The 22419-nt window shown below is 33.5% G+C and overlaps 1 protein-coding gene across 13 annotated transcripts in view; it reads left to right on the forward strand.

The window, feature by feature from the left end:
* The window catches only part of AKAP9 (A-kinase anchoring protein 9), a 154194-nt gene that overhangs the window by 109657 nt on the left and 22118 nt on the right, over window positions 1-22419 (forward strand). For 12 of the 13 annotated variants that reach the window (XM_025471391.3, XM_049093404.1, XM_049093401.1 and 9 more), the window contains 13 exons: window positions 70-302; window positions 1435-1554; window positions 4411-4587; window positions 5387-5491; window positions 10953-11105; window positions 11465-11644; window positions 12268-13341; window positions 14486-14626; window positions 15143-15631; window positions 16218-16281; window positions 16370-16491; window positions 17071-17262; window positions 17528-17716. In XM_025471391.3, the coding sequence (XP_025327176.1) occupies window positions 70-302; window positions 1435-1554; window positions 4411-4587; window positions 5387-5491; window positions 10953-11105; window positions 11465-11644; window positions 12268-13341; window positions 14486-14626; window positions 15143-15631; window positions 16218-16281; window positions 16370-16491; window positions 17071-17262; window positions 17528-17716 (3239 nt within the window). The remainder of the gene's footprint in view (window positions 1-69; window positions 303-1434; window positions 1555-4410; window positions 4588-5386; window positions 5492-10952; window positions 11106-11464; window positions 11645-12267; window positions 13342-14485; window positions 14627-15142; window positions 15632-16217; window positions 16282-16369; window positions 16492-17070; window positions 17263-17527; window positions 17717-22419) is intronic. The other variant, XM_025471399.3, reaches the window with a different exon arrangement.

Below are 22419 nucleotides of genomic sequence, written 5' to 3' on the forward strand. Positions count from 1 at the left end.
GCATAGTTATGGGTGATTTCACTATCTTAATTGTGATTTAACTTAGAATATTTTTATATTTGTAAACAGAATTACTGCAGGAGACAGAAAAACTAATGAAGGAAAAACTAGAAGTACAGTGCCAAGCTGAAAAAGTACGCGATGACCTTCAAAAACAAGTGAAAGCTCTAGAGATAGATGTTGAGGAACAAGTCAGTAGGTTTATAGAGCTGGAACAAGAAAAAAATGCTGAGCTAATGGATTTACGACAGCAAAACCAGGCACTGGAAAAGCAATTAGAAAAAATGAGAAAATTTTTAGATGTAAGTATTCTCAACTTGAATATTGATTTTTTTCAGTGGAATGCTTACTTGCTGCTACTCTAGGTTGTGAATTTTGAGTTATGAAGAGGCCCTTAAATTCTAACATTTTCCTCTATATGTGTTTTCTGCCAATTAACTGAAAAGTATTCTAAATAAAAATTCTAATGATTTTTATTATACACCTATCACAGCTAAAAGCAGTACAAGCAGATTATGAATAAACCCTTAACAGTTAGCCTTTCCAAATTCAGAGTTAAGAAGTTAGTCCAAGTGTTCCTTTAATCAACTGCCAGTGCAGGCAAGGATCCTAACTGGCCAACACTCTTTCACCCACAGAATACACACAGTAACTGTGCTTTTGAAAATGACTGGGGGACTGGAACAGTTGTTATGCTGTCATTAGTCTCTTGCAAGATGTTATTAAATCTCTACTTTCACATGGATTTTCCTCTTTGGGCTTTCATTTAAGCCCTGATATACTCTTAATATATTAAAGAATCAGATTCTGACACATTTTATAATTTTGATATGAAACCTAGATTAGGATGAAAGAAATTGATTTACTAACCAATTTGTTCTCCTATTTTTTTTTTTTTAAAGATTGTATTCATTTATTCATTAGAGACATAGAGAGAGGTTGGCAGAGACACAGGCAGAGGGAGAAACAGGCTCCACGCAGGGAGCCCAGCCCGACAAGGAACTCCATCCCGGGTCTCCAGGATCCCCCCCACCCCTTGGGCTGAAGGTGGCACCAACCCGCTGAGCCACCGGGGCTGCCCTCTTATTTTTTTTTTTTAATGACTAAATTAACACTGAAATTCCTCTTTTGTTCCGAAAAAGTAAACTCACTTGTGGGTGAATATTTTTATTTCATTCTATATTGAACATTACTTGAGTTTTTAGAAATGTTGTGCTTCAAATAATATTTAAATGCATAAATTTTTGTTAAAGAATCCAGATAGGCTATGTACCATATAAAGATGTTATCTTTGTAAACCTTTTGGTTTAGGGTATTCTGTGGTTATCAGTTGTTTTATCTTCAAACAAAACTGTGTGTATAACTAAAGGGAAGTAGCAGAAATAAAAGCTTCAATAGATGTTGTTTCTTCTGTTACTGTTGTTTAAACTTTAGGAGCAAGCCATTGATAGAGAACATGAGAGAGATGTATTCCAACAGGAAATACAGAAATTAGAACAGCAACTTAAGGTTGTACCTCGATTCCAGCCTATCAATGAACATCAAACTAGAGAGGTAAGAACTTTACTGGTGTTGTCCGCCTTACAGTAATTTGTATATTGAGTATAAATAAGATGTGTATTGTGAAAAACTTAAAGGAAATTATTCTTATTATATGTAAATCTTCAAAATCAGAAAAGTATAAAAGGTTCTTGAAACTCTGAAAATTGTTTACATTGAAATTTATCTTCTAGTATTGCCCAATTAAATAAACTTTATTTCTCTATTCCCATTCCCAAAAAACTAATCAAAAGAATTATCTGTATTTACTTTTTACTTCCCCATCTTGCATTCTTTTCTCAGTCTCCTGCAGTAAAGTTCCAACCCCTCTATCTAAAGGAGATTTTATATCCTCTGTTTCATTGAAATGATTCTTGTAAAGGTTACCAGCCTGATGTCTTTGTCCAATAATCATCTCTCTGTCTTCATCCTATACAACCATTCAGATGCTTTCATTAAAGCCTTCTTCTTTAAACACTTCCTTCTCTTGGCTTCTGTGACATAACTACTTCATTGGTTTCTTTCTCTGATCTTTGTTTCTCAACCCAAAATAAATGGTGGAGTACCCCAAGACTTAGTCTTGAGCCCCCTTCTTCTTTCCTATTAACACTCTCTTTCAGGTAGTTACATGTAAAGGACTGTGCATTAATCTCCAGCCCTGACATCTCTTTTGAACTCCAGGCTCGAATACTCAGATGCTCACTATATATCTCGATTTAGATGTCTCAAAGTGAACATGCTCAAAAGAGAGTTCTTGATTCCTAACTAGCCCCCACCAGAGAAAGACAAGAATAAAACATGTTCCTTCTTCATTTTAGTAAATATTATACCATCTTCACCTTCCTCATTGCTAAGGTGTAGTATTCATCCTTGATTCCTCTCTTTTTCCCAATTCCCACTTCCACCCCATCAGTGAATCAGGTTGCACTACATCTTATATCTTCCTGTTCTTTCCATTTTCATTCATCTCCTTAAATCCTAGCTGGCACTGTTTGCCTGGATGATTTTGGTAGCCTCCTTACCACTCTTCCTGCTTCTACTTTTTCATCCCAATTGTCTATTTCCTCATATAGAAACATAGAACCCCAAATTTACCAAATGAATACTGCATGAATGAGAGAAGACTTATTGCATAAATTGCTAACAATGGCTTGTAATGGTTACGAAGAAATTCTGCTTGGCATTAAGTTTGAATCATGGCTCTGCCATTTACCAGCTGTATGACAATGGCTAAGTCACTTTTTAAAACTTTCTAAAACTTGTTTACTCACTTCTAAAATAGAAATTGTAATGGAACCCATCACATAGGAGTATTGGCCTGCTACATAGTGAAGACATAAAATTGTTTTCAGAAATAATAATTTTTTTAAAATCTTAATTGTATTTAATTTCTATACAAATAATTGGATTTCATTTCTCTTTAAAGAATTTCAAAGAAGCATAGAATGTCTATAAACTCATTATAGTAAAGTGTTTTCTACATTCTCATTGAAGTAATCTGATATAAAATAGCCTTATCTACTAGAGCAGTAGGAAAGTTATCAATCCCCACAGAGTTTGTAGTTACTGCTCGTATTCCTAGTATATTTTCAGCTTTTGCAAAATAGCTAGATTTGTTGAAACTCAAAAGAATATTTAAGGTCTAAACATTTCAAAAAAAAAAAAAAAAAGGTCTAAACTTCTTGTCATTTCCTGTTACTCATTTTCATATATTTGAAAACTGTGACCTACCTCATTCAGGAAAGCTTGAACTAACAGGGATATGTATATTAGATTTTTTTCCTGGAACGTTGTGATCCATTTGTTTTGTCTTTACCTTACCAAATCTGATTTCCCAGATTCTGATTTTCTCAAGATCAAAACAATCTAACTATAACAGTATATTGTACTATTTTGCTGCTTTGTTATCTTTTTTCCTTGACTGTACTTCAAATCTTAATCTACCTATTATTGTCAAAAATTTCTCAGTGACTTTGTTACTGTCATCCTTGAACATGTAATTATAAATAAGTTTGCGTTTGTTTTAATGTTTTGAGGGTATCATTTTAGATAATTTCCTTAAAGTATCTCACTGAAGTAAGCTAGAATTCCTTTTTTTCTTACCATCACACTTCTTTTTTTTAGTAAATTTTCTCTCCTTTCTTGATGAGAATGAATTTCATAAACTATCTTATTAATGCTTCCTGAATCCTTCCGTCACAGAGCCATTATCTTGAATGGACCCTACTTATCAGAATTACTTATGGAAGTGTTCAGATTCCTCTCATCATTCCACATTCCCATCTCTATTCTGTGCTGCAGGAATACATAGGCTGAAAAAGCTTTCTGAGTGACCATATTAAACCTTCCTATTTCTGTGGTGTTTAGGACCCCTCAGTATTGTATTTACATATATATATATATATATATATATATATATCAATTTTAACCATTTGTGGAAAGAAAAGTAGATTCCATGTAAGATTTTTTAAGGTTATTTTATCTCACATAAGAGTGTAAGTCAATAGTTTGCAAATTTGTCACTTCTATTAGATTTTAGTGTGGTTGTAACCAATACAGCTTTTACTTCAACATTATTCAAAAATGTAAGTATCTCAAAACAATGTAATTATCTGTCCTCATAGCTGGAGAAAGTCTTTGTCTTAAGAGAAACAACTTTTTGTAAAGGGTTGATGAGAACAGTATTATTTTTGTTTTGTTAGTACCACTTTGTTTTGTCAACTTAGAAAACTTCGTTATAGTTGGAGACAATGATTGCTATCCTTGTCAAAAATAAAATTAGCATAAGATCTGAAAATACTTTTTGAAATGAGGATAGATAATTAGCTTGTTGAAATTTTTTTAATTACAATTTACTTATTATATTTCCAGGTTGAACAGTTAACAAATCATCTGAAAGAAAAAACAGACAAGTGCAGTGAGCTTTTGCTCTCTAAAGAGCAGCTTCAGAGGGATATACAAGAACGGAATGAAGAAATCGAGAAATTGGAGTTCAGAGTAAGGGAACTGGAGCAAGCCTTGCTTGTTAGTGCAGACACTTTTCAAAAGGTGTGGCATTTTCTTTATGTTAATTTTATTAAATGTTTTAATGCAGATTACTCTTAGTCACATAAACATCAGTTCCTTTAAATAAAAAATTGTTACTGACTTTTTGTTGTTATTATTACAAAACATAAAGAGACCTTTATGTCTTCAGTGACATTGTAACTATATCTGTTTATTCTTATCTCCAGATGTTATTTGCTACCTTAATCCTGAGACTAACACCTTAGTCCTTTCCTGAGAAAGGAAGATTAGTTAAACCAGAAGAATTAATTATTCTTTTTAACAATGAGTATCCTTTTTTTTTTTTTTACAATGAGTATCCTTTTAACAATTATCCTTTTAACAAGACCTTAGTCCTTTCCTGAGAAAGGAAGATTAGTTTAAACCAGATGAATTAATTATCCTTTTAACAATGGTTGTGACTATGGAATAATAGCCACGTGAAAAAGCAGTGGACACCAGCTGAGGCTTGATGCTCTATCCAGACTAAAAAGGAATGAAGTCTATTCCCATTATAATGTAGAAAGCAAGAATGAATCAAGGAAGAGCAGGAAAGGAAGGTTAGGAAGGGAACAGTTCAAGGGATAGTCTGTTTTATCTGAGGAATGTATTTTAAGAGTGTCAAACATTCCTGTTTGAATTTGTATAAAAATGCACTCAAAAGTGAGTATCTATAAATTTCATTATTCACTCATGTAGAATATCAGCTGCTAATTGGAGAAATGAAATTTCTGTGTCTCTAATTAAAGTGGATAATCAGGATTTAATGCCTAAAGTTTTGAAAACATTCTTATATTTAAAGGTAGAGGACCAAAAACAGTGTGGAGCTGTAGAAGCTAAAGCAGAATTGTCCCTAGAAGTACAGTTGCAGGCTGAGCGCGATGCCATAGACCGAAAGGAAAAAGAGGTAAGGAGTTTATTTCTAATGACAAAATGTAGTTTGAATTTTTTTTTTTTTTAAGATTTTATTTATCTATTCATGAGAGACACAGAGAGAGAGGCAGAGACACAGGCAGGGGGAGAAGCAGGCTCCACGCAAGGAGCCTGATGCGGGACTCCACCCCGGGACCCCAGGATCACGCCCCGGGCCGAAGGCAGGCGCTAAACCGCTGAGCCATCCAGGGATCCCTTGGTTTGAAATATTTTAAACAATTTAAATAAGTCAGCTTGAGAATATCATTTGTACAGAATAGAGTTTAGAGTCTAAAACCAAAGTTTATATGATTTTAACTTGAAGACAATAAAGATTTGGACAAATAAGCTGGTATGAGGAAGAGTTCCAGGCAGAGGGGTCAAATATGAAACCCTGACCCCTGACACAGGATGAAGTTTTAAAGACAAAAAGAAGGGGCGCCTGGGTGGCTGAGTCAGTTGAGTGTCTGCTTTGGGCTCAGATCATGATCATAGGGTCCTGGGATCGAGCCCCACATTGGGCTCTCTGCTCAGTGAAGACTTTGGTTCACCCTTTCCCACTGCTGCACTCCCTGCTTGTGCTTGTGCTTTCTCAAATAAATGAGTAAAATCTTTTTAAAAATAAATTAATTAAATAAAAACAGAGAAGGTAAATACAAATTGAGTGAAGAGGACAGTGGAGAGAGTGTTGTGTTAGAACAAAAGGCATTATCTCTTTTTTCCTGTTTTACCATGGGCTTTGAAGTATTGATACTTTGCAATAGTTCTTTTTTTTTTTTTTTACTTAAGAAACTTTAAATAATAATACATTTAAAAATAATAAAATAAATAATAAATAATAAAATTTTTTAAAAGTTTCTTGCCCTGGGAAGTTATAGTGCTATTTTACAATATACTAAACATGTTCTTAAAAGATTAACAATAAGGGGGGAAAAAAAAGATTAGCAATAAGGTAATTATATAAATTGTCCCATGTTTTTCTACTCCCTCCCTTCTCAAAAAAAAAAGAAAAGAAAAGAAAATCCACTTTTATTTTTTTTTTTTTTAATTTTTTATTTTATTTTTTATTTATTTATGATAGTCACACAGAATGAGAGAGAGAGAGAGTCAGAGACACAGGCAGAGGGAGAAGCAGGCTCCATGCACCGGGAGCCCGACGTGGGATTCGATCCCGGGTCTCCAGGATCGCGCCCTGGGCCAAAGGCAGGCGCTAAACCGCTGCGCCACCCAGGGATCCCGAAAATCCACTTTTAATATAGTATCTAAGACATATTATTCTCTGCATTATCTTAGCTCTATCATTAAAAATACTTAAGGTTTTTTTATATTACACGTTTATTTCCATATAATTTTCTCTGGATACTTAATACATTTTAACAAATATTTATTGAACTTAAACAGTAAATAAATGTTAATAAGTGCTTTGGAAAATATCAGAATGGTTTAGACATAATCTAAAATCCAGCTCAGAACACTTGTGGTTTAGAGGGAGAAAAAAGCCATCTACATAAATGATGAATAGAAATGATCATCTCCATGAGAAGGATTATTTTCTTGCTATCCTATTATAATGACTAATGTTTATCCTAAAAGATTCTTGATTATTTTGCTTTTTTGGTTTTTCCACAACAGACAGAGAACACTTGTTTATCTGTAACCACTTCTGTGTGTTTTGAAAAGCATTAACATTTAAAGTACCTTAGGGAAGTAAAGTAAATTTCTGGTAAAGAAATTGCCCTCTAAAAAGAGAGACAGTCAAAACTGGACCCCAAAACAATGACGATAGTTAATTATGGGTAGTTGATTAAGTTTACTGACTTGATATTTTAATTATCTTCTGAAGTTTATAGAACATTACTGACACTTTAATTTCTCAAAGGAAGTATCCAATAGCTGTCTACCTTTTACTCAGAACCATAGTTGTTCAGAACTACAAAGAGACCGGTCAGCCAGCTTCTGTCTGCCAACTCCCAGAGTTTATAGATAAGATAGAGCCAGACATGTTGAGTAAAGGGTTAAAATGATAGCTCATCCTGGCCTACCTAGTATTTAATAACAGGGACAGGTACTCTGTCAGAACCCACTCATCTGTAACTAAAGACTGAAAGAGAGGAACATAGAATTAAAATATGTATCTTTCAATGAAAACAACTTCTTAAGCATTCTCTCCTGCACTGGGCAGATGTTTTCACATACCTGACAGAGTATAAATTAATATGTCCATATGTGTCATTAGATTTTGAGATTACTTTCTACTACTTTCATAGCCTTAATTTGTGTAAAACTCTTTTTGAGGTTTATGCAGAACAAATAGAGAAGAAACTTTGAAGATAGGAGTTTTAGGATGATAAGGGGAATAATGTGGAGAGAAAGAGTAGGAAGAATTTCTTTAAGAAAAGGATGCCTTGGGCAGCCCTGGTGGCTCAGCGGTTTGGCCCCGCCTTCAGCCCAGGGCCTGATCCTGGAGACCTGGGATTGAGTCCCACGTCAGGCTCCCTGCGAGGAGCCTGCTTCTCCCTCTGCCTGTGTCTCTGCCTCTCTCTGTCTCTCTCTCTGTCTCATGAATAAATAAATAAAATCTTAAAAAAAGAAAAAGATGCCTTCATAGGTTTTAACTCTGTAGAGCTAATGAGATCTAGCTTATAGATGGCAATAATAAATAGTAGTAGTTGGACTTCATAGAGATCTGTGCTAGAAAGTAGTATCTTAAAAGCATTATGTCATTAATCCTTATGTCATTAATCCTGAGAAGAGGCTCTAGTGTTACCTTCATTTTACAGATGAGTAAACTCTTAAAAGGGTAAATAGCTTGTTCGTGGTCACGCAGTAAGTGGTTAAGCAAGAATTACTCCTGGATTTCTCTGATTCTGAAGTCCTGTAATGCTATACTACCAAAAAACTGGGGAATGTTTTGCCTTATTGGTGAGAAGTATTAAAGACTGTCATTCAATACTTATTGAGATCTTAACTCAAGTTGACTACCACTATCCAGTTGTAAAACCAGCAGCAGATTTCAAAGAATCTAATGTTTAACTAAGAAGACATATATACATTTGAAAGAGATAAAAAAGACTTTAAAAGAAAACACAAATAGTTGCAAATTAATATAATCCAGTCTAGATAACATTTGGTAGCTAAATTAAACAAGATTAAAACAAAGAGCCACCATTCTCTTTAAAACCCTAATAATATTCTTGTGGTTTTGGTTGTTGTAGACTCAGTAATAGGATAACCTGGGACTGAAACTGGAGTCTGGCTGAATAGGAGGAAAGAATCCTACAGTGTCATCTTTGGGAATTGAAGTCTCTGTTGTGATGACTCAAGTTCAGCTGCTTAAAACAGAATGTTAGTGCTTTGGACTAGTGCTTCTCAAACTTTAATGTGCATATGAATCCCCTGGGGATCTTGTTAAAAAAGATTTGGATTCATTAGGTCTGGGGTGGGGCTTCAATCTGTGCATCTTCAATCTGGGCACACAATCTGTGCATCTAACATCTTCCTGGATGGTGCCAATTCTGCTGCTCTAGGGATCACACTTTGAATAGCAAGACTTTATTTCAAATTTAGAATTGGACCATAAATTCATGTATCAAGGAAGTAAAACAAAACAAATGAACAAATGAAAAAACAGACTCTTAAATACATGGAACAAACTTGTAGTTTTTCAGAGGGGAGGTTGAAATAGATGAAGAAGATTAATAGATAACCCCCAAAACAAATAGCATTTGAGGTAGAACATCATTTTGAACTTAAATGTCTACATACATATTAAAATAATACCTTTTTATCAAAAGTAGTTGTGGAAGATAGGGATAGGTATAAATACTACTGTATTAGATAACTTTGAAGAAGATAATAATCACCACAGTTTTCAGCAAACCAACCTGTTAATTATATATGAACAACTACTAAATGTATTTAAGGTGTGTTTATTGAGTTGAATACCAGTGTACAGAAAACAATTTAAGTATAAGTCTTGGACATTAGTTATTAGAAGCAGGATAAATGATAGTTAAGAATGTAAGGCTCTAGGGGTGCCTGGGTGGCTCAGTCGGTTAAATGTGTGACTCTTGGTTTAGGCTCAGGTCATAATCTCAAGGTCACAGGATCAAGCCCTATGTCAAGCTCCTTGCTTAGTGGGATACTGCTGGAGATTTTCTCTCTTCTCTGCCCTTCCCCACCAGTCACTCACTCACTCTCTCTCAAATAAATAATAAATATGTAAGTCTCCACAGGTAAAATCTCACCAATACTAGCCTTGTGACCTCAGACAAGGTACTTTGTTCTTAGTGACTCCCTCCTCATCTCTGAAATGGGGATAATCCAACTAAAGATCTCATAAGGTTGTTACAGAGTTTTAAAAAAATAATACATGTAAAGCACCTTATACAGTATCTAGTAATAAATTATCTATAAGTGAGGCTTTTATTACTAGTATCAGTACTATTTCTCTTAAGGAAATATTAGGCTAAATGATTTTGAAGGGCTTTGCATTGCTAGTGCTAAGATAGGATTCTGATTACATGTCTGAGTGTAAGCAGAATATGGTTCTTTTCAAGTTCTAAGGCAATAAATGATTTGTAGGCTGCTCTCTCAGCCAGCTGCCACTGAGTAATGTTGTTCCTGCATTTTAGGTTGCTTTTAATGCAGCAATTTTGATCATCAGATAAATACATATTTGGAAATTCATTCATTAAGTATTTATTAAGCAGCTACAAAGCATTGAGCTAAATGACTATTCCTTAATCAAACTCAACTTTTAAAATATAATAACTAGGTCTTGAAACTTGTCCTTATATAATAGTCTCTGTATAACCATTACAGAGTAATTGCTTATCATTAACAGTAATCTGTGCTTAGAAAACTAAATTTCTATTGTCCTACACATAGGAGCTCTCTAATTTTCTCCTAAAATAGTATTAATAGCTTACTATTAAGTTTCTACCTAAGGATCTCATGGTCTTCGTGTATACCTCTGCTTTCTTCTGCTTAAACAAGACAGATGCACCCAAACCTTTCATTAAGCATTAGTATGGACTAATTTGAGCTAGTCTCACTTGGTAGCTGACCAATTGACTTAATTCTGCAGCTTTCTTGGACCTTTTGGTAACAACTAAATTTAACATGAAATAAAATTTCAAATGTGGACTCTTTCCCTTCCTCCCCTGACTTTTTTCTGCTTTATCAGAATATTTTAGGTAAGAAATGGCTCCCTGTATCCTTCCTCTGAAGATCTTCCCTTTGCTTTGAGTAGGATGACTTAAAGGTGATCAGTTTGAAAATACCTAGAAACCACACGGTTATACCTGGCTTAGAGAAACCCCTTTATTCTCATGGCTTATATGTTTTAAGCAGATACATTTTATACAGCTACTTATAGTACTTTTCATTCTCTCTTGACAGACATTGTATAAACAGGTATTTTTTTTCTTTCTTTATGATAATTTTGGTATCAGATTACAAACTTAGAAGAACAGTTAGAGCAGTTTAGAGAGGAACTGGAAAATAAGAATGAAGAAGTTCAGCAACTACATATGCAATTAGAAATACAGAAAAAGGAATCTACTACCCGCCTCCAAGAACTGGAACAAGAAAACAAATTATTTAAGGTAATTAATTAAGAAAAACTTTGCCTGTAAATAATTTATAATTTTTGTCTTATCTTTGTATCAAGTATTTGCTGAATCCAGCTACTAAATAATACTTAACAGAGGAACATTAACTGCAAATGGGTTTGCGTGGAATTTATTTTCAACCCAACATAAACATTTGAATTCATCATGAATGAAGAATTTTTGAGAACTTTTATCAAAATATTTTAAGAATTATTGACTTAAATGGCTGTATGATAATCCAATTTTGTATACATTTTGGGCATTTTATCTTTTGTAACACTTAACTGAAAGAATATTCAGAAAATTACATATAATAATAATCTGTCCAACTGGATTGTTATTTTTATCCCTAGGATGAAATGGAGAAACTGGGGTATGCCATAAAGGAATCGGATGCTATCCCTACTCAGGACCAACATGTGTTATTTGGAAAATTTGCTCAAATAATGCAGGAAAAAGAAATAGAAATTGACCGATTAAATGAGCAAATTGCAAAACTTCAGTATCAACTTAAAATTACAACAGATAATAAGGTACACTAGTTTAAAATTACTCCATGAAATAGAGCTAGAATTTTAAAGGCCAAATGGTTATTTTTCAGCTTCTCTTTGAATATAAAACTGAATAAACCTTAATTCTCTTTTACCCATTAATTTGAATTTATTAAGGCACATTGGCTTAATAAGCTATGTGTATTTTTTGTCCTCTCCTGATATTATGTCACAGATTTTTGTTGTTTTCCAGAGAGAGTCCCTGGCGACTCAGATTTCATCATATCATTCTAACCAAATCTACTAAAAATCATTCTATTCAATATGAATTAAATCAGATAGTACCATCTGCTGTAGCCCTTTTTTATTTTAATACTTCATTCTTTTCAGTTAGAGTTTGTTGACTCTTTTATTTCTAGGAAATCAGCTACTAATGTGTAAATCACTTTCTATTTAACAGAATTTTCTGAACAAAGTTTGACAAAAGGTCCTTGTTTGATATGATGGTGACTATTGGTCTATATTGAAATTAGTCTTACATGTCTGAGAGGTATATTATTTGTGTGTATGAGATCAGCACTTTCAGATCCTGCCCTTAAAATAAAAAATAAAATTCCCAAAATATAAGTACATATTTATGTCTGTTACTTTGTTTTCTTTAACAGGTTATTGAAGAAAAAAATGAACTGATAAGGGATCTTGAAACCCAGATAGAATGTTTAATGAGTGATCAAGAACGTGTTAAGAAGAATAGAGAAGAAGAAATTGAGCAGCTCAATGAAGTAATTGAAAAACTTCAACAGGAACTGGCAAATATTGAACAGAAGACATCAGTGGATGCTAATTCTTTCCCAGAAGAAGCAGATAGTTTAAAACATCAATTGGATATGGTAATAGCTGAAAAACTGGCTTTGGAACAGCAAGTAGAAACCACTAATGAAGAAATGGCCTTTACAAAAAATGTACTTGAAGAAACCAATTTAAAAATGAACCAGCTAACACAAGAATTATGCAGCTTAAAGAGAGAACGTGAAAATATGGAAAAAATCCGAAGTGTACCGGAGAAAAGCGTTAACATGGCTATGGATGATCTGAGCAAAATCCACCCTGAACTGGAAGTAGTCCTTGCTGAGAATGCTCTTAAACCCCTAGAAAATCAGACTTACTTCACATCTTTTGAAGAAAACAGCAAAGGTTCCATAAGTAGTTTGGAAACAAAGGTGCTACAACTTGAGGGCACTGTGAGTGAAAAGGACATAGAACTCACTCAGTGCTACAAGCAAATAAAGGATATGCAAGAGCAAGGCCAATCTGAAACAGAAATGCTTAAAAGGAAGATTGTAAACCTACAGAATATACTTGAAGAAAAAGTTGCTGCTGCTCTTGTGAGTCAAGTCCAACTTGAAGCAGTTAAGGAATATGCAAAATTCTGTCAAGATGAACAAGCAGTTTCATCAGAACTTGAAAGAACAAATGTACAGAATTTAAATCAAGTAACAGACAATGAGATGGAGTCAAACGTATTAGCATTAACCTTGAGAATATCAGAATTAGAAAGCCAGGTGGTTGAAATGCAGACTAGTTTGATTTTAGAAAAAGAACGGGTAGAAATTGTGGAGAAAAATGCTTTGGAAAAAGAAAAGAAGCTACTAGAACTACAGAGACTATTGGAGGAGGAGAAAAAACAGGGAAATAAAGAAAGGAAAAGAAGCCCTGAAGGAGATTTTGAAATTCTCAAGGTTAGGTTGTTTTTTATTTTTTTCACTTAAATTCCATAAAGAATTCTCTTTTTTCTTTGTTCCTTAAGCTGATTGCTAATTTATTAAATTAAATATGTATTCTTTACATCTAGCAATTCATATATAGGGGCTTTTTATAAAAATATTACTTTTCTGTGCAGTCCATATTATCACTAAAGTAATGAATACAAACTCTATTTTGTGGGCTTCAAATCATGTTATTTATTTCACTAGCATACTCATTAGAGCAGTCAGAAGAAAGTTAGAGATGTTAAGTGTTGCAAATGTCCTTTGGAACTTATGTGGGTTTTTTTCCTGTTCCATCTAAGATTCATGCTATTTGATCATTCCTTTTAAGTAATGGAAAATATCAAAATATATTAGCGTTCTTCTGAAGTGACATATCAATGATAAGTCATTAGCTTTTGTAGATTTTATGCCTGATAATAGGTTCTTCCCTTTCTTAGAAGTAATTTGTATTTCTCCTTTGTAAGTCTACTTTTGTAAAGATCTGAAATGGCATTTATTTCTTAGCACAAGACAGAAATAGAAGGACTTTAATTTTCAAATTCTCACTTTATGTATTTATAATTTTGAGTACTAAATGTGCAGTCTTATCTGAATAGGCGATTAACTGACATATCAAAATTCTCTAAATATATAATTTGTTCTACAAAGAATGATCATTCTTTCCTTTTACTGGGCTTTTTTCTCTTAGGTCTGTGGAACTATAAATTCCTATAGTCCTATTAAAATAAAATATTAACGTGACTGTCCATGTTTTTAAAATTTTAAGAAATATCTTAGTAAGACTTGGTATTATTTGAGGAAAGTGGTATAAATATCAAAGTGTTCTGAATGGTAACTACATTTTCATTAATCTTATAAATATTTAGAATATATATACATGATGTATGTTTCGTTCCCAGAAAATAATTTTTTTCTTACTGTCTCAAAAACATAAACTGATGGTACCTAAAAAAAAAGTTTTCCTATTTGTTGAAAGAACATGAATCATTTCTATACCTTCTTCTCTGATAAGTAGTCATTCCTCCAAAAGCTTCTTTAGAATGTATAAGTACCTTGAACCTGGCTGTATTTTTTGAAAGTAATGTGTTTTTAAATGTTTTCCACTGCCATTCAGACAACTGCTGAGCTAATTCATACCAGTGAAGAAAGTGGATTTTTTTGTCAACTTGAGGCCTTTAAAGCTGAATCATCAGCTATCAAAGAAGAACTTGCCAATTATAAAGAGAAAGCAGAAAAGCTTCAAGAAGAGCTTCTGGTAAAATAAGTAACATTTCTCCAAATTCACTTATTTTTACATACCTTAATTTCATTTCAAAGTATATTCTCTTCTATAAAAACAAACCAAATTCATAACTTAAAAGCTAGAAAAAAAATCTTTTGTAGTTTTGATGAAAAGTTTTTATGAATTTCTTTACTAGTATGTTCTTGCTTGGTTTTCCTTGAATCTTTTTTTTAGAAAGATGCTTTTAGTCTCTAGTCCATTAATGATCAAGGAGAAAGACAGATGTTAAACAGAATTCTCTATCCCATGAAAACCAAAAGAAGAGGCTGATAAAATAATTTCACTTGCATGATAGTCTGTGACTATATATATATATATGTGTATACACACACACACACACACACTGGAGATGTGGAATCTATGAGTGTTTCTGAAATATTTTTCCTATTGTTCTGAGGAAAATGAATGTCTTAGCATGAATATACTTTCTACCCTAAATTCTGCATTTAATATTTTTAATTGAATGTTCTACTGTTCATTATGTTTTAGGTAAAAGAAACAAATATGGCATCTCTTCAGAAAGATTTAAGCCAAGTTAGAAATCAGCTCACAGAAGCAAAAGAGAAATTATCCTACTTCTTAGAAAAAGAAGATAAGACTAAGGTACAGGAAAACAGAATAGTCTGCGTATCAGAGCCGCTTCCTACTAACATGGGTGCAAGTTTGGCATCCCAGACAGAAGGGACTCTCAAGGTCAATAGCAGCAGTCAGCCTCCACAAGTTCTTGTTAGAAATGCAGGAACCCAAATTGATTTACGGAGTGAATGTTCATCAGAAGAAGTCACTGAAATAATCAGTCAGTTTACTGAAAAAATTGAGCAGATGCAAGAACTACATGCTGCTGAAATTTTGGATATGGAATCCAGACATATTTCAGAAACCGAAACCTTGAAGAGGGAGCACTATGTTGCTGTTCAGTTACTGATGGAGGAATGTGGTACCTTGAAGGCAGTGATACAGTGTCTGAGATCTAAAGAGGTATTTGGTTCTCAGAATGTGTTTTTTCAACATTCTTTGTGTTTTTCCCAAAAATTCTTTTTTTTTTTTTTAAAGATTTTATTTATTTATTCATGAGAGACACACACGGACACACAGAGAGGCAGAGACACAGGCAGAGTGAGAAGCAGGCTCCATGTAGGAGCCCAATGCACTCAATCCCAGGTCCCCAGGACCACGCCGTGGGCTGAAGGTGGAGCCAAACTGCTGAGCCACCCAGGCTGCCCAAATTCTTTGTTTTTAAGAGAAAAAGAAATTTATGATAGTCTCTTCCTTATGATAAAATTGCAGTTTTAAATCTTCCCATTGTATAGTCAGATGATAACTTTCCACAGAATTCCTCTGGAAATTTGGAACATGATATTATTATGCCTTAATTGATGAATGTCTTCTTAGGGTAGTATCTCTTAAGAAAAAAATTAAAGACATTTATTGTAAAATGTGTGACAGATTGAATTGAGTTTTTCATTTGTTTTTTAACAGTGTTACAAAAGACCAAAACTATTTATTGAGCCCTATTTTTATTAATGAAAAAAATGTTACTTATACTTTTGTTTTCTCTAATTAGGGATCCTCAGTTCCTGAATTAACACATTCTGATGCTTACCAAACTAGAGAAATATGTTCCAGTGGTAAGTTATATAAATTTCTGACATTTTTGTAGTACTTATTTAAAAAATATTTGTTTCTTTTTAATAGTGGTGGTTTTCTTTATTTTAGATTCTGGATCAGACTGGGGTCAGGGAATTTATCTCACACAAAGTCAAGGATTTGACACAGCATCAGAAGAACGAGGAGATGAAGGTGAAAGTTCAACAGATTCATTTCCAAAGAAAATAAAGGTACTGAAAGACAGATGTCTTTTAGTGACACTTAGCCAATGTGGTTTCCATATCGAACATATCAGTTTATTAGAACTTACATAGTAAGATTCTTTCTGAAGAATCACATAGCAAGAATCAATCTTGGGAATCTGTTTAGTGTTATTGCTGTATTTTGCAGATAATAAAGTACAATATATTTAATAATTATCTGTCTAAAGATTTTTAGAAATAGTTTTTGTTCCTGGTGTTTTTGAGTGCCAAAATTATTAAAACCATCTCAAGGACTAGAATTTATCTCTTACGTATTTCTTTTGGCGAAATTAGTGGCCAGTCTTTAAATCCAAGAAGAGCACATCAGATTAATAAAAGCAACTTATAGGTGAGAGCTACACAAAGTCATAGACTGTCTTCTGGGATTGGCTTACCCCTCCATAAAAAGAAGGTTGTCAATAATGGTAGCCTGGTGTATCCTTCCTGCCATGTCTCTTCTAAGTCAGTCTAACTAGATAAAACTACCTTGCTTAAGATTTACTTTTCTTTGTATGTCTATCTTTGAAGAAGATGTCAGAATTCTGGCCTTTGGGTTCTCATTTCTAGGGATTACTAAGAGCTGTCCATAATGAAGGCATGCAGGTGCTCTCCCTCACTGAGTCTCCCTATAGTGATGGAGAAGACCATTCTGTTCAGCAAGTTTCAGAATCTTGGCTAGAAGAAAGAAGAGCTTACCTCAGTACAATTTCATCTCTTAAGGATTTAATTACCAAAATGCAAGTGCAAAGAGATGCCGAGGTACTCAATATTGTGCATCTTACTAGTTTTGTATGGGTTTTATTAATAATAAGGTACTCTACAGATTAAACTATTATCTTTTATGATGTAATTACATGTGCATTACTGTATATCGTTTAAATGCCACAAGCCACACACTTGAAAATAAATCCATACTTTACTTTTGGCTTATACTCTTTATTTTGATTAGTAGATAAATACCATTTTTAGAATTTTTTAAACATGCTAATCTGAAAACTAACTTTTGTTTTTTATACTCTGCTAGGTTTATGAAGGTTCCCAGTCTCATGAGACCTTCCCAGACTGGCGAGGTGAACTTCTGCTTGCTCTTCAGCAAGTTTTCTTAAAGGAGCGTAGTGTTTTACTAGCTGCATTTCAGACTGAGCTGACAGCTCTAGGTACTAAAGATGCAGTTGGATTATTAAACTGTTTGGAGCAGAAAATACAAGAACAGGTATCAAAATAAAACTTTGAAACAAAGAATGCTTTTTAATAGTAATAAGCAAATGAGTTACTGATTACTTTTGGGGAAGGTCTGAAGGTTAAAATTTTAATAGGAGCCACTAAGAGTATTAGAAGAAAAGTTATTACCTTAAATGTTTTATCTTATGTTAGAAAATAAACAAGACTGGAAATTAATGAGCTATTTATCCAACTTAGGAAGTTAGAAAAGAACAACAGAATAAGCTCAAGTAAAGTAGAAGTAGTAAACCATGGTCAGTTCTCATTCTCTGCAGTGGTTAGATTATGTAAAGTTGCTGTGAATACTGAGCCATTGCTTCTAGAGAAAATATAATGGGTAGGATCCTATGAGCCCCCCTGATCATGATATTTGTCAATCAATACATAATTTTGTGTGTTTCTGTTTAAAGACACTTTATTTACCAGGTATTGCTGATTCATTAATATTGAACCCATGGCCAAAAGCACTACATAATTCATGCCTAAACAAAGCTCATCACGTGTATTCTCTGCATAGAATACAGCCTTCTTGTGATCTAGGTAGTTCATCATTGTGCTAGGGAACCATTCTAAATAGCAAAGTCACCAATAAAAAGCATAAAAAGACAAAAAACAAAAACAACCAACAACAACAACCTACAGCACTAAATAGATGGCAAAAATAGATGGACACTTGTTTGCAGTATAAGAGATGAAAGAAAATGGCATTATGTCACCTAGTTCAGCTTCAGCTACATACATGCACAGCTGACAGTTTTAATATTTTGCCCCTCTTTGCATGTTTACAAATGACTATAAAAGCACCACAAGTACTGATTTTGGGTTGCAGATAAATTTTAGTGAATAGGCAGATTTGTAGATACGTAATCCACAAATAATGAGTTCTACTGTAATAAAAATGAAGCTAGTGAAATGTATACATTGGTACAATAGAGAGGATAAAAACCTTAAAAGTTTCTTCTTTGAAAGGTTAATAAGAAACTTTTCTGGAGAATTGGTTAAGGAGAAAGGTAAAGCACATTTTTATAAAAGTTAAAAATGAAAATAGGATCATAATGAAAGGTTAACTGAGATATAAAATATTAGAATATAGTGAATAATTTTATATCAATTCAAAAAATTGAGTGAAATGGACAGATTTTCCACAAAAATAATCTCTTCTCAAAACTCATTCTGGAAGAAATGGAAAACCTGAAAAAACCTACAGCTAGTAAAAAACAAAACAAAACAAATAGTTAAAAAACTACTAACAACACTTAGTGCCCAGATCTTCATTTTCAACTACATTTTGCATTAAAAGGAGCTAGGAAGTAATGGCTGATTCCAGAGTTGGAGCAGAGGGACATGCAAGATGAACCTGGAATATCTTGATTTGCTGATAAGGGATTGCTCAAAGAATGAAGCAGAGATGTCAAAAGATCACAGAAGCCTGCTTGAAGGAGTTCCCAATGTCCACGTTAAGAACAATTGGAACATCAAACTAAATAATGATAGAGACAGATTGTAAACTAAAGAGTAAAATAACTCATGAATTCATACTAAATATAAACAAATGGATAAAAATTCTTTCTTACAATAGAATTTCAGATAGTGTATAGAAGAAATTATATAGATCACCCTTTATTAAACATTATAGTAATAACTCAAGCAATAATCAGCCATGAGTCCTAAAACTAGTAGAAAAATATTTCAGAAAAGTATGTTTACATGGTCTCAAATCCTCAGGATATCTTTTTTTAATTATAGAGGAAAAGCAATGACTGTACTATGGAAAACCTGACAGATACCACCTTTAACCAAGTGATCAGAATTAATATCACCAGTAATAGAACAAACCAGACACCATGTACCTCCTCATATGAAATACACTACCTCACTTTTGTGCATAACTAAAATCTGCTCACAAGCATATATTAGGCCAAAACAAATTGATGCCACTGTACATCTATCAGAATGGCCTAAATAAAAATGAGGGAAAATACCAAGTCCTGGTGAGAATGCAGAGAAATTGCATCTGTAATACATTGCTCATAGGAATGTAAAATGAGTCACTCTGGAAAATGATCTGGCAGTTTCTTACGAAGTTAAATATATACTTACTATATGACGTAGAAGTCACACTTACAGGTATCTATGAGAAATGAAAGCTATGTCTCCATAAAAATTTGTACAAGAATATTCATATCAGTTTTATTTGTAATACTCCAAACTAGAAACAACCCAATGTCCTTTGACAGGTGAATGGATGAGCAAATTGAAGTACATCCATATAATGCAATGCTACTTAGCAATTTAAAAAGAACAGACTATTGATACTGTAGACATCTTATGTAATATTTGAAATGACAAAATTATAGTGATAGTGAACAGATCATTGATTAGCAGGGGTTATGATTGGGAAAGGATGTAACAACAAAGGAGTTTCTTTGTGGTGATGAAACAATTCTGTATCCTGATTGTGGTGGTAGTGATTCAGACCTATACATGTGATAAAATTTCATAGTACTATATACCAGGAAATGAATGAGTGCATATAAAAACTAATGAAATCTCAGTAGGACCTGTAACTTAAATAGAATTATACCAATGTCTAAATCTAGGTTTGATAATGTACTAAGTTATGTAAGATGTGATCATCAGAGAATATTGGCTGAAGGATACATGGGAACTTTGTCTTAAATTATTTCTTTTTTTTTTTTTTTTTTTAATTTATGATAGTCACACAGAGAGAGAGAGAGAGAGGCAGAGACATAGGCAGAGGGAGAAGCAGGCTCCATGCACCAGGAGCCCGACGTGGGATTTGATCCCGGGTCTCCAGGATCGCGCCCTGGGCCAAAGGCAGGCGCCAAACCGCTGCGCCACCCAGGGGTCCCAAATTATTTCAAAATAAAAAGTTTTTTAAAATGGAGAATCAGACTACAAAATAGCCTATAGTCCTCAAAAATTCAAGGTCACAAAAAACAAAGACATACAAGTACTACTTTTCCCCCATTTGCTATTAGGAAAATTTGACAAAATATAAATAAGTTTTGTACATTAAATAATAGTATGAAAAAAATAAATAATAGTATGATACTAAGTTAATTTCTGCTTTTGATAATTGTACTGTGGTTTGTAAGAGAATGTTCTTGTTTTTAGGAAATACTGTAGTTTTGGGGAGTAAAGGAGCATCTGTCTGCAACTTATCTTCACACATTTTGGAAAAGAAAAATAATGTACATATGTGTGTAGATACATACACAGGTGTATGCAGAGAGAGTGGCAAAGCAAATGTAGTTAACATTTAGAGAATTTGGATGAAGAATATATGGGGATGCCTTGCACAATTTTTGGAGCTTTTCTGTAGGTCTGAAATTATGTCAAAATCGAAATAAAAAACAATTAAAAAAATTGTTCCTGCTACCCACAGGAATTACACCAAGCTCAAATGGTTTTACAGGTGAAGTCTAGCATACATTCAAGGAATAACTAATTTTAATCTTAAACATACACTTCCCATTGTTGGATGACTGGGGGAATGCCTTGTGTTTTTGTTAAGAGGCTATTATAATATAACCCTGTTACCAAAATCAGACAAAGATAATACAAGGAAAAAAACCTGTGGGCCTATTTTATTTTATTATTATTGTTTTTTAAGATTTTACTTATTTATTCATGAAAAACACAGGGAGAGAGGCAAATACACAGGCAGAGGCAGAAGGAGAGACAGGCTCCATGCAGGGAGCTCGATGTGGGACTTAATCCTAGGACTCCAGGATCATACCCTGTGTTGAAGGCAGACACTCAACCGCTGAGCTACTCAGGCATCCCGGGCCTATTTTATTTATGAACATAGATGCAGAAATCCTAAACAAAATATTAAATCAAATCCACCAATGTATATTTTTTAGAGACACAATCACCTTAAACTTATCCAGGAATGCAAAGGTAGCATACCATTAAAAATAACTCATGTGACTTATTACTTTAAAAAAGAGAAAATAAAACCAGTGATCATTTCAAGAGACACAGCAAATTAAATTAAGAATTTTATACTTTAAAATACCTTAAAACAAAGAACAAGCTAAAAATAAAAAAATTTCTTGAACTACATAAGGGTCTATTTAACAGAAACCTACAATAACCAGGGCAGCCCCTGTGGCCCAGCGGTTTAGCGCTGCCTTCAGCCTGGGCGTGATCCTGGAGACCCAGGATCAAGTCCCATGTCAGGCTCCCTGCATGGAGCCTGCTTCTCCCTCTACCTGTGTCTCTGCCTCTCTCTCTCTCTCTCTCTCTCTCTCTCTCATGAATAAATAAATAAAATCTTAAAAAAAAGAAACCTAAAATAACCATTATATCTGATAGTTAAATATTAAAAATATTCTTGACTAGCTTCTTCAACCTTGTCCTAAAGATCTAGCTAACAAAGCAAAGCAAGAAAAATAAGATAGATAGGGTGAGGGGTGAGAAAACCCATCCACTTACATAGAAAACTAAAAAGAATGTATACACAGAATTTTAGAATTAATAAGTAAGTTTGGTAATGCTGCTGGATATAAGATCAAAATGTAAAAATCTAATTTCTTAACAAAATGTAATTTTTAAAAATAATTACTTTCATAGCATTAAATGAACACATTTCTTAAAAATATACAAACTATCAAAACTTGTAGAAAAATAGAAACTCTGAATAGACTCATTACAAAGAGTTAAATT

This window comes from Canis lupus, chromosome 14, assembly GCF_003254725.2.
Source record: "Canis lupus dingo isolate Sandy chromosome 14, ASM325472v2, whole genome shotgun sequence".
Taxonomy (NCBI): Eukaryota; Metazoa; Chordata; class Mammalia; order Carnivora; family Canidae; genus Canis; species Canis lupus.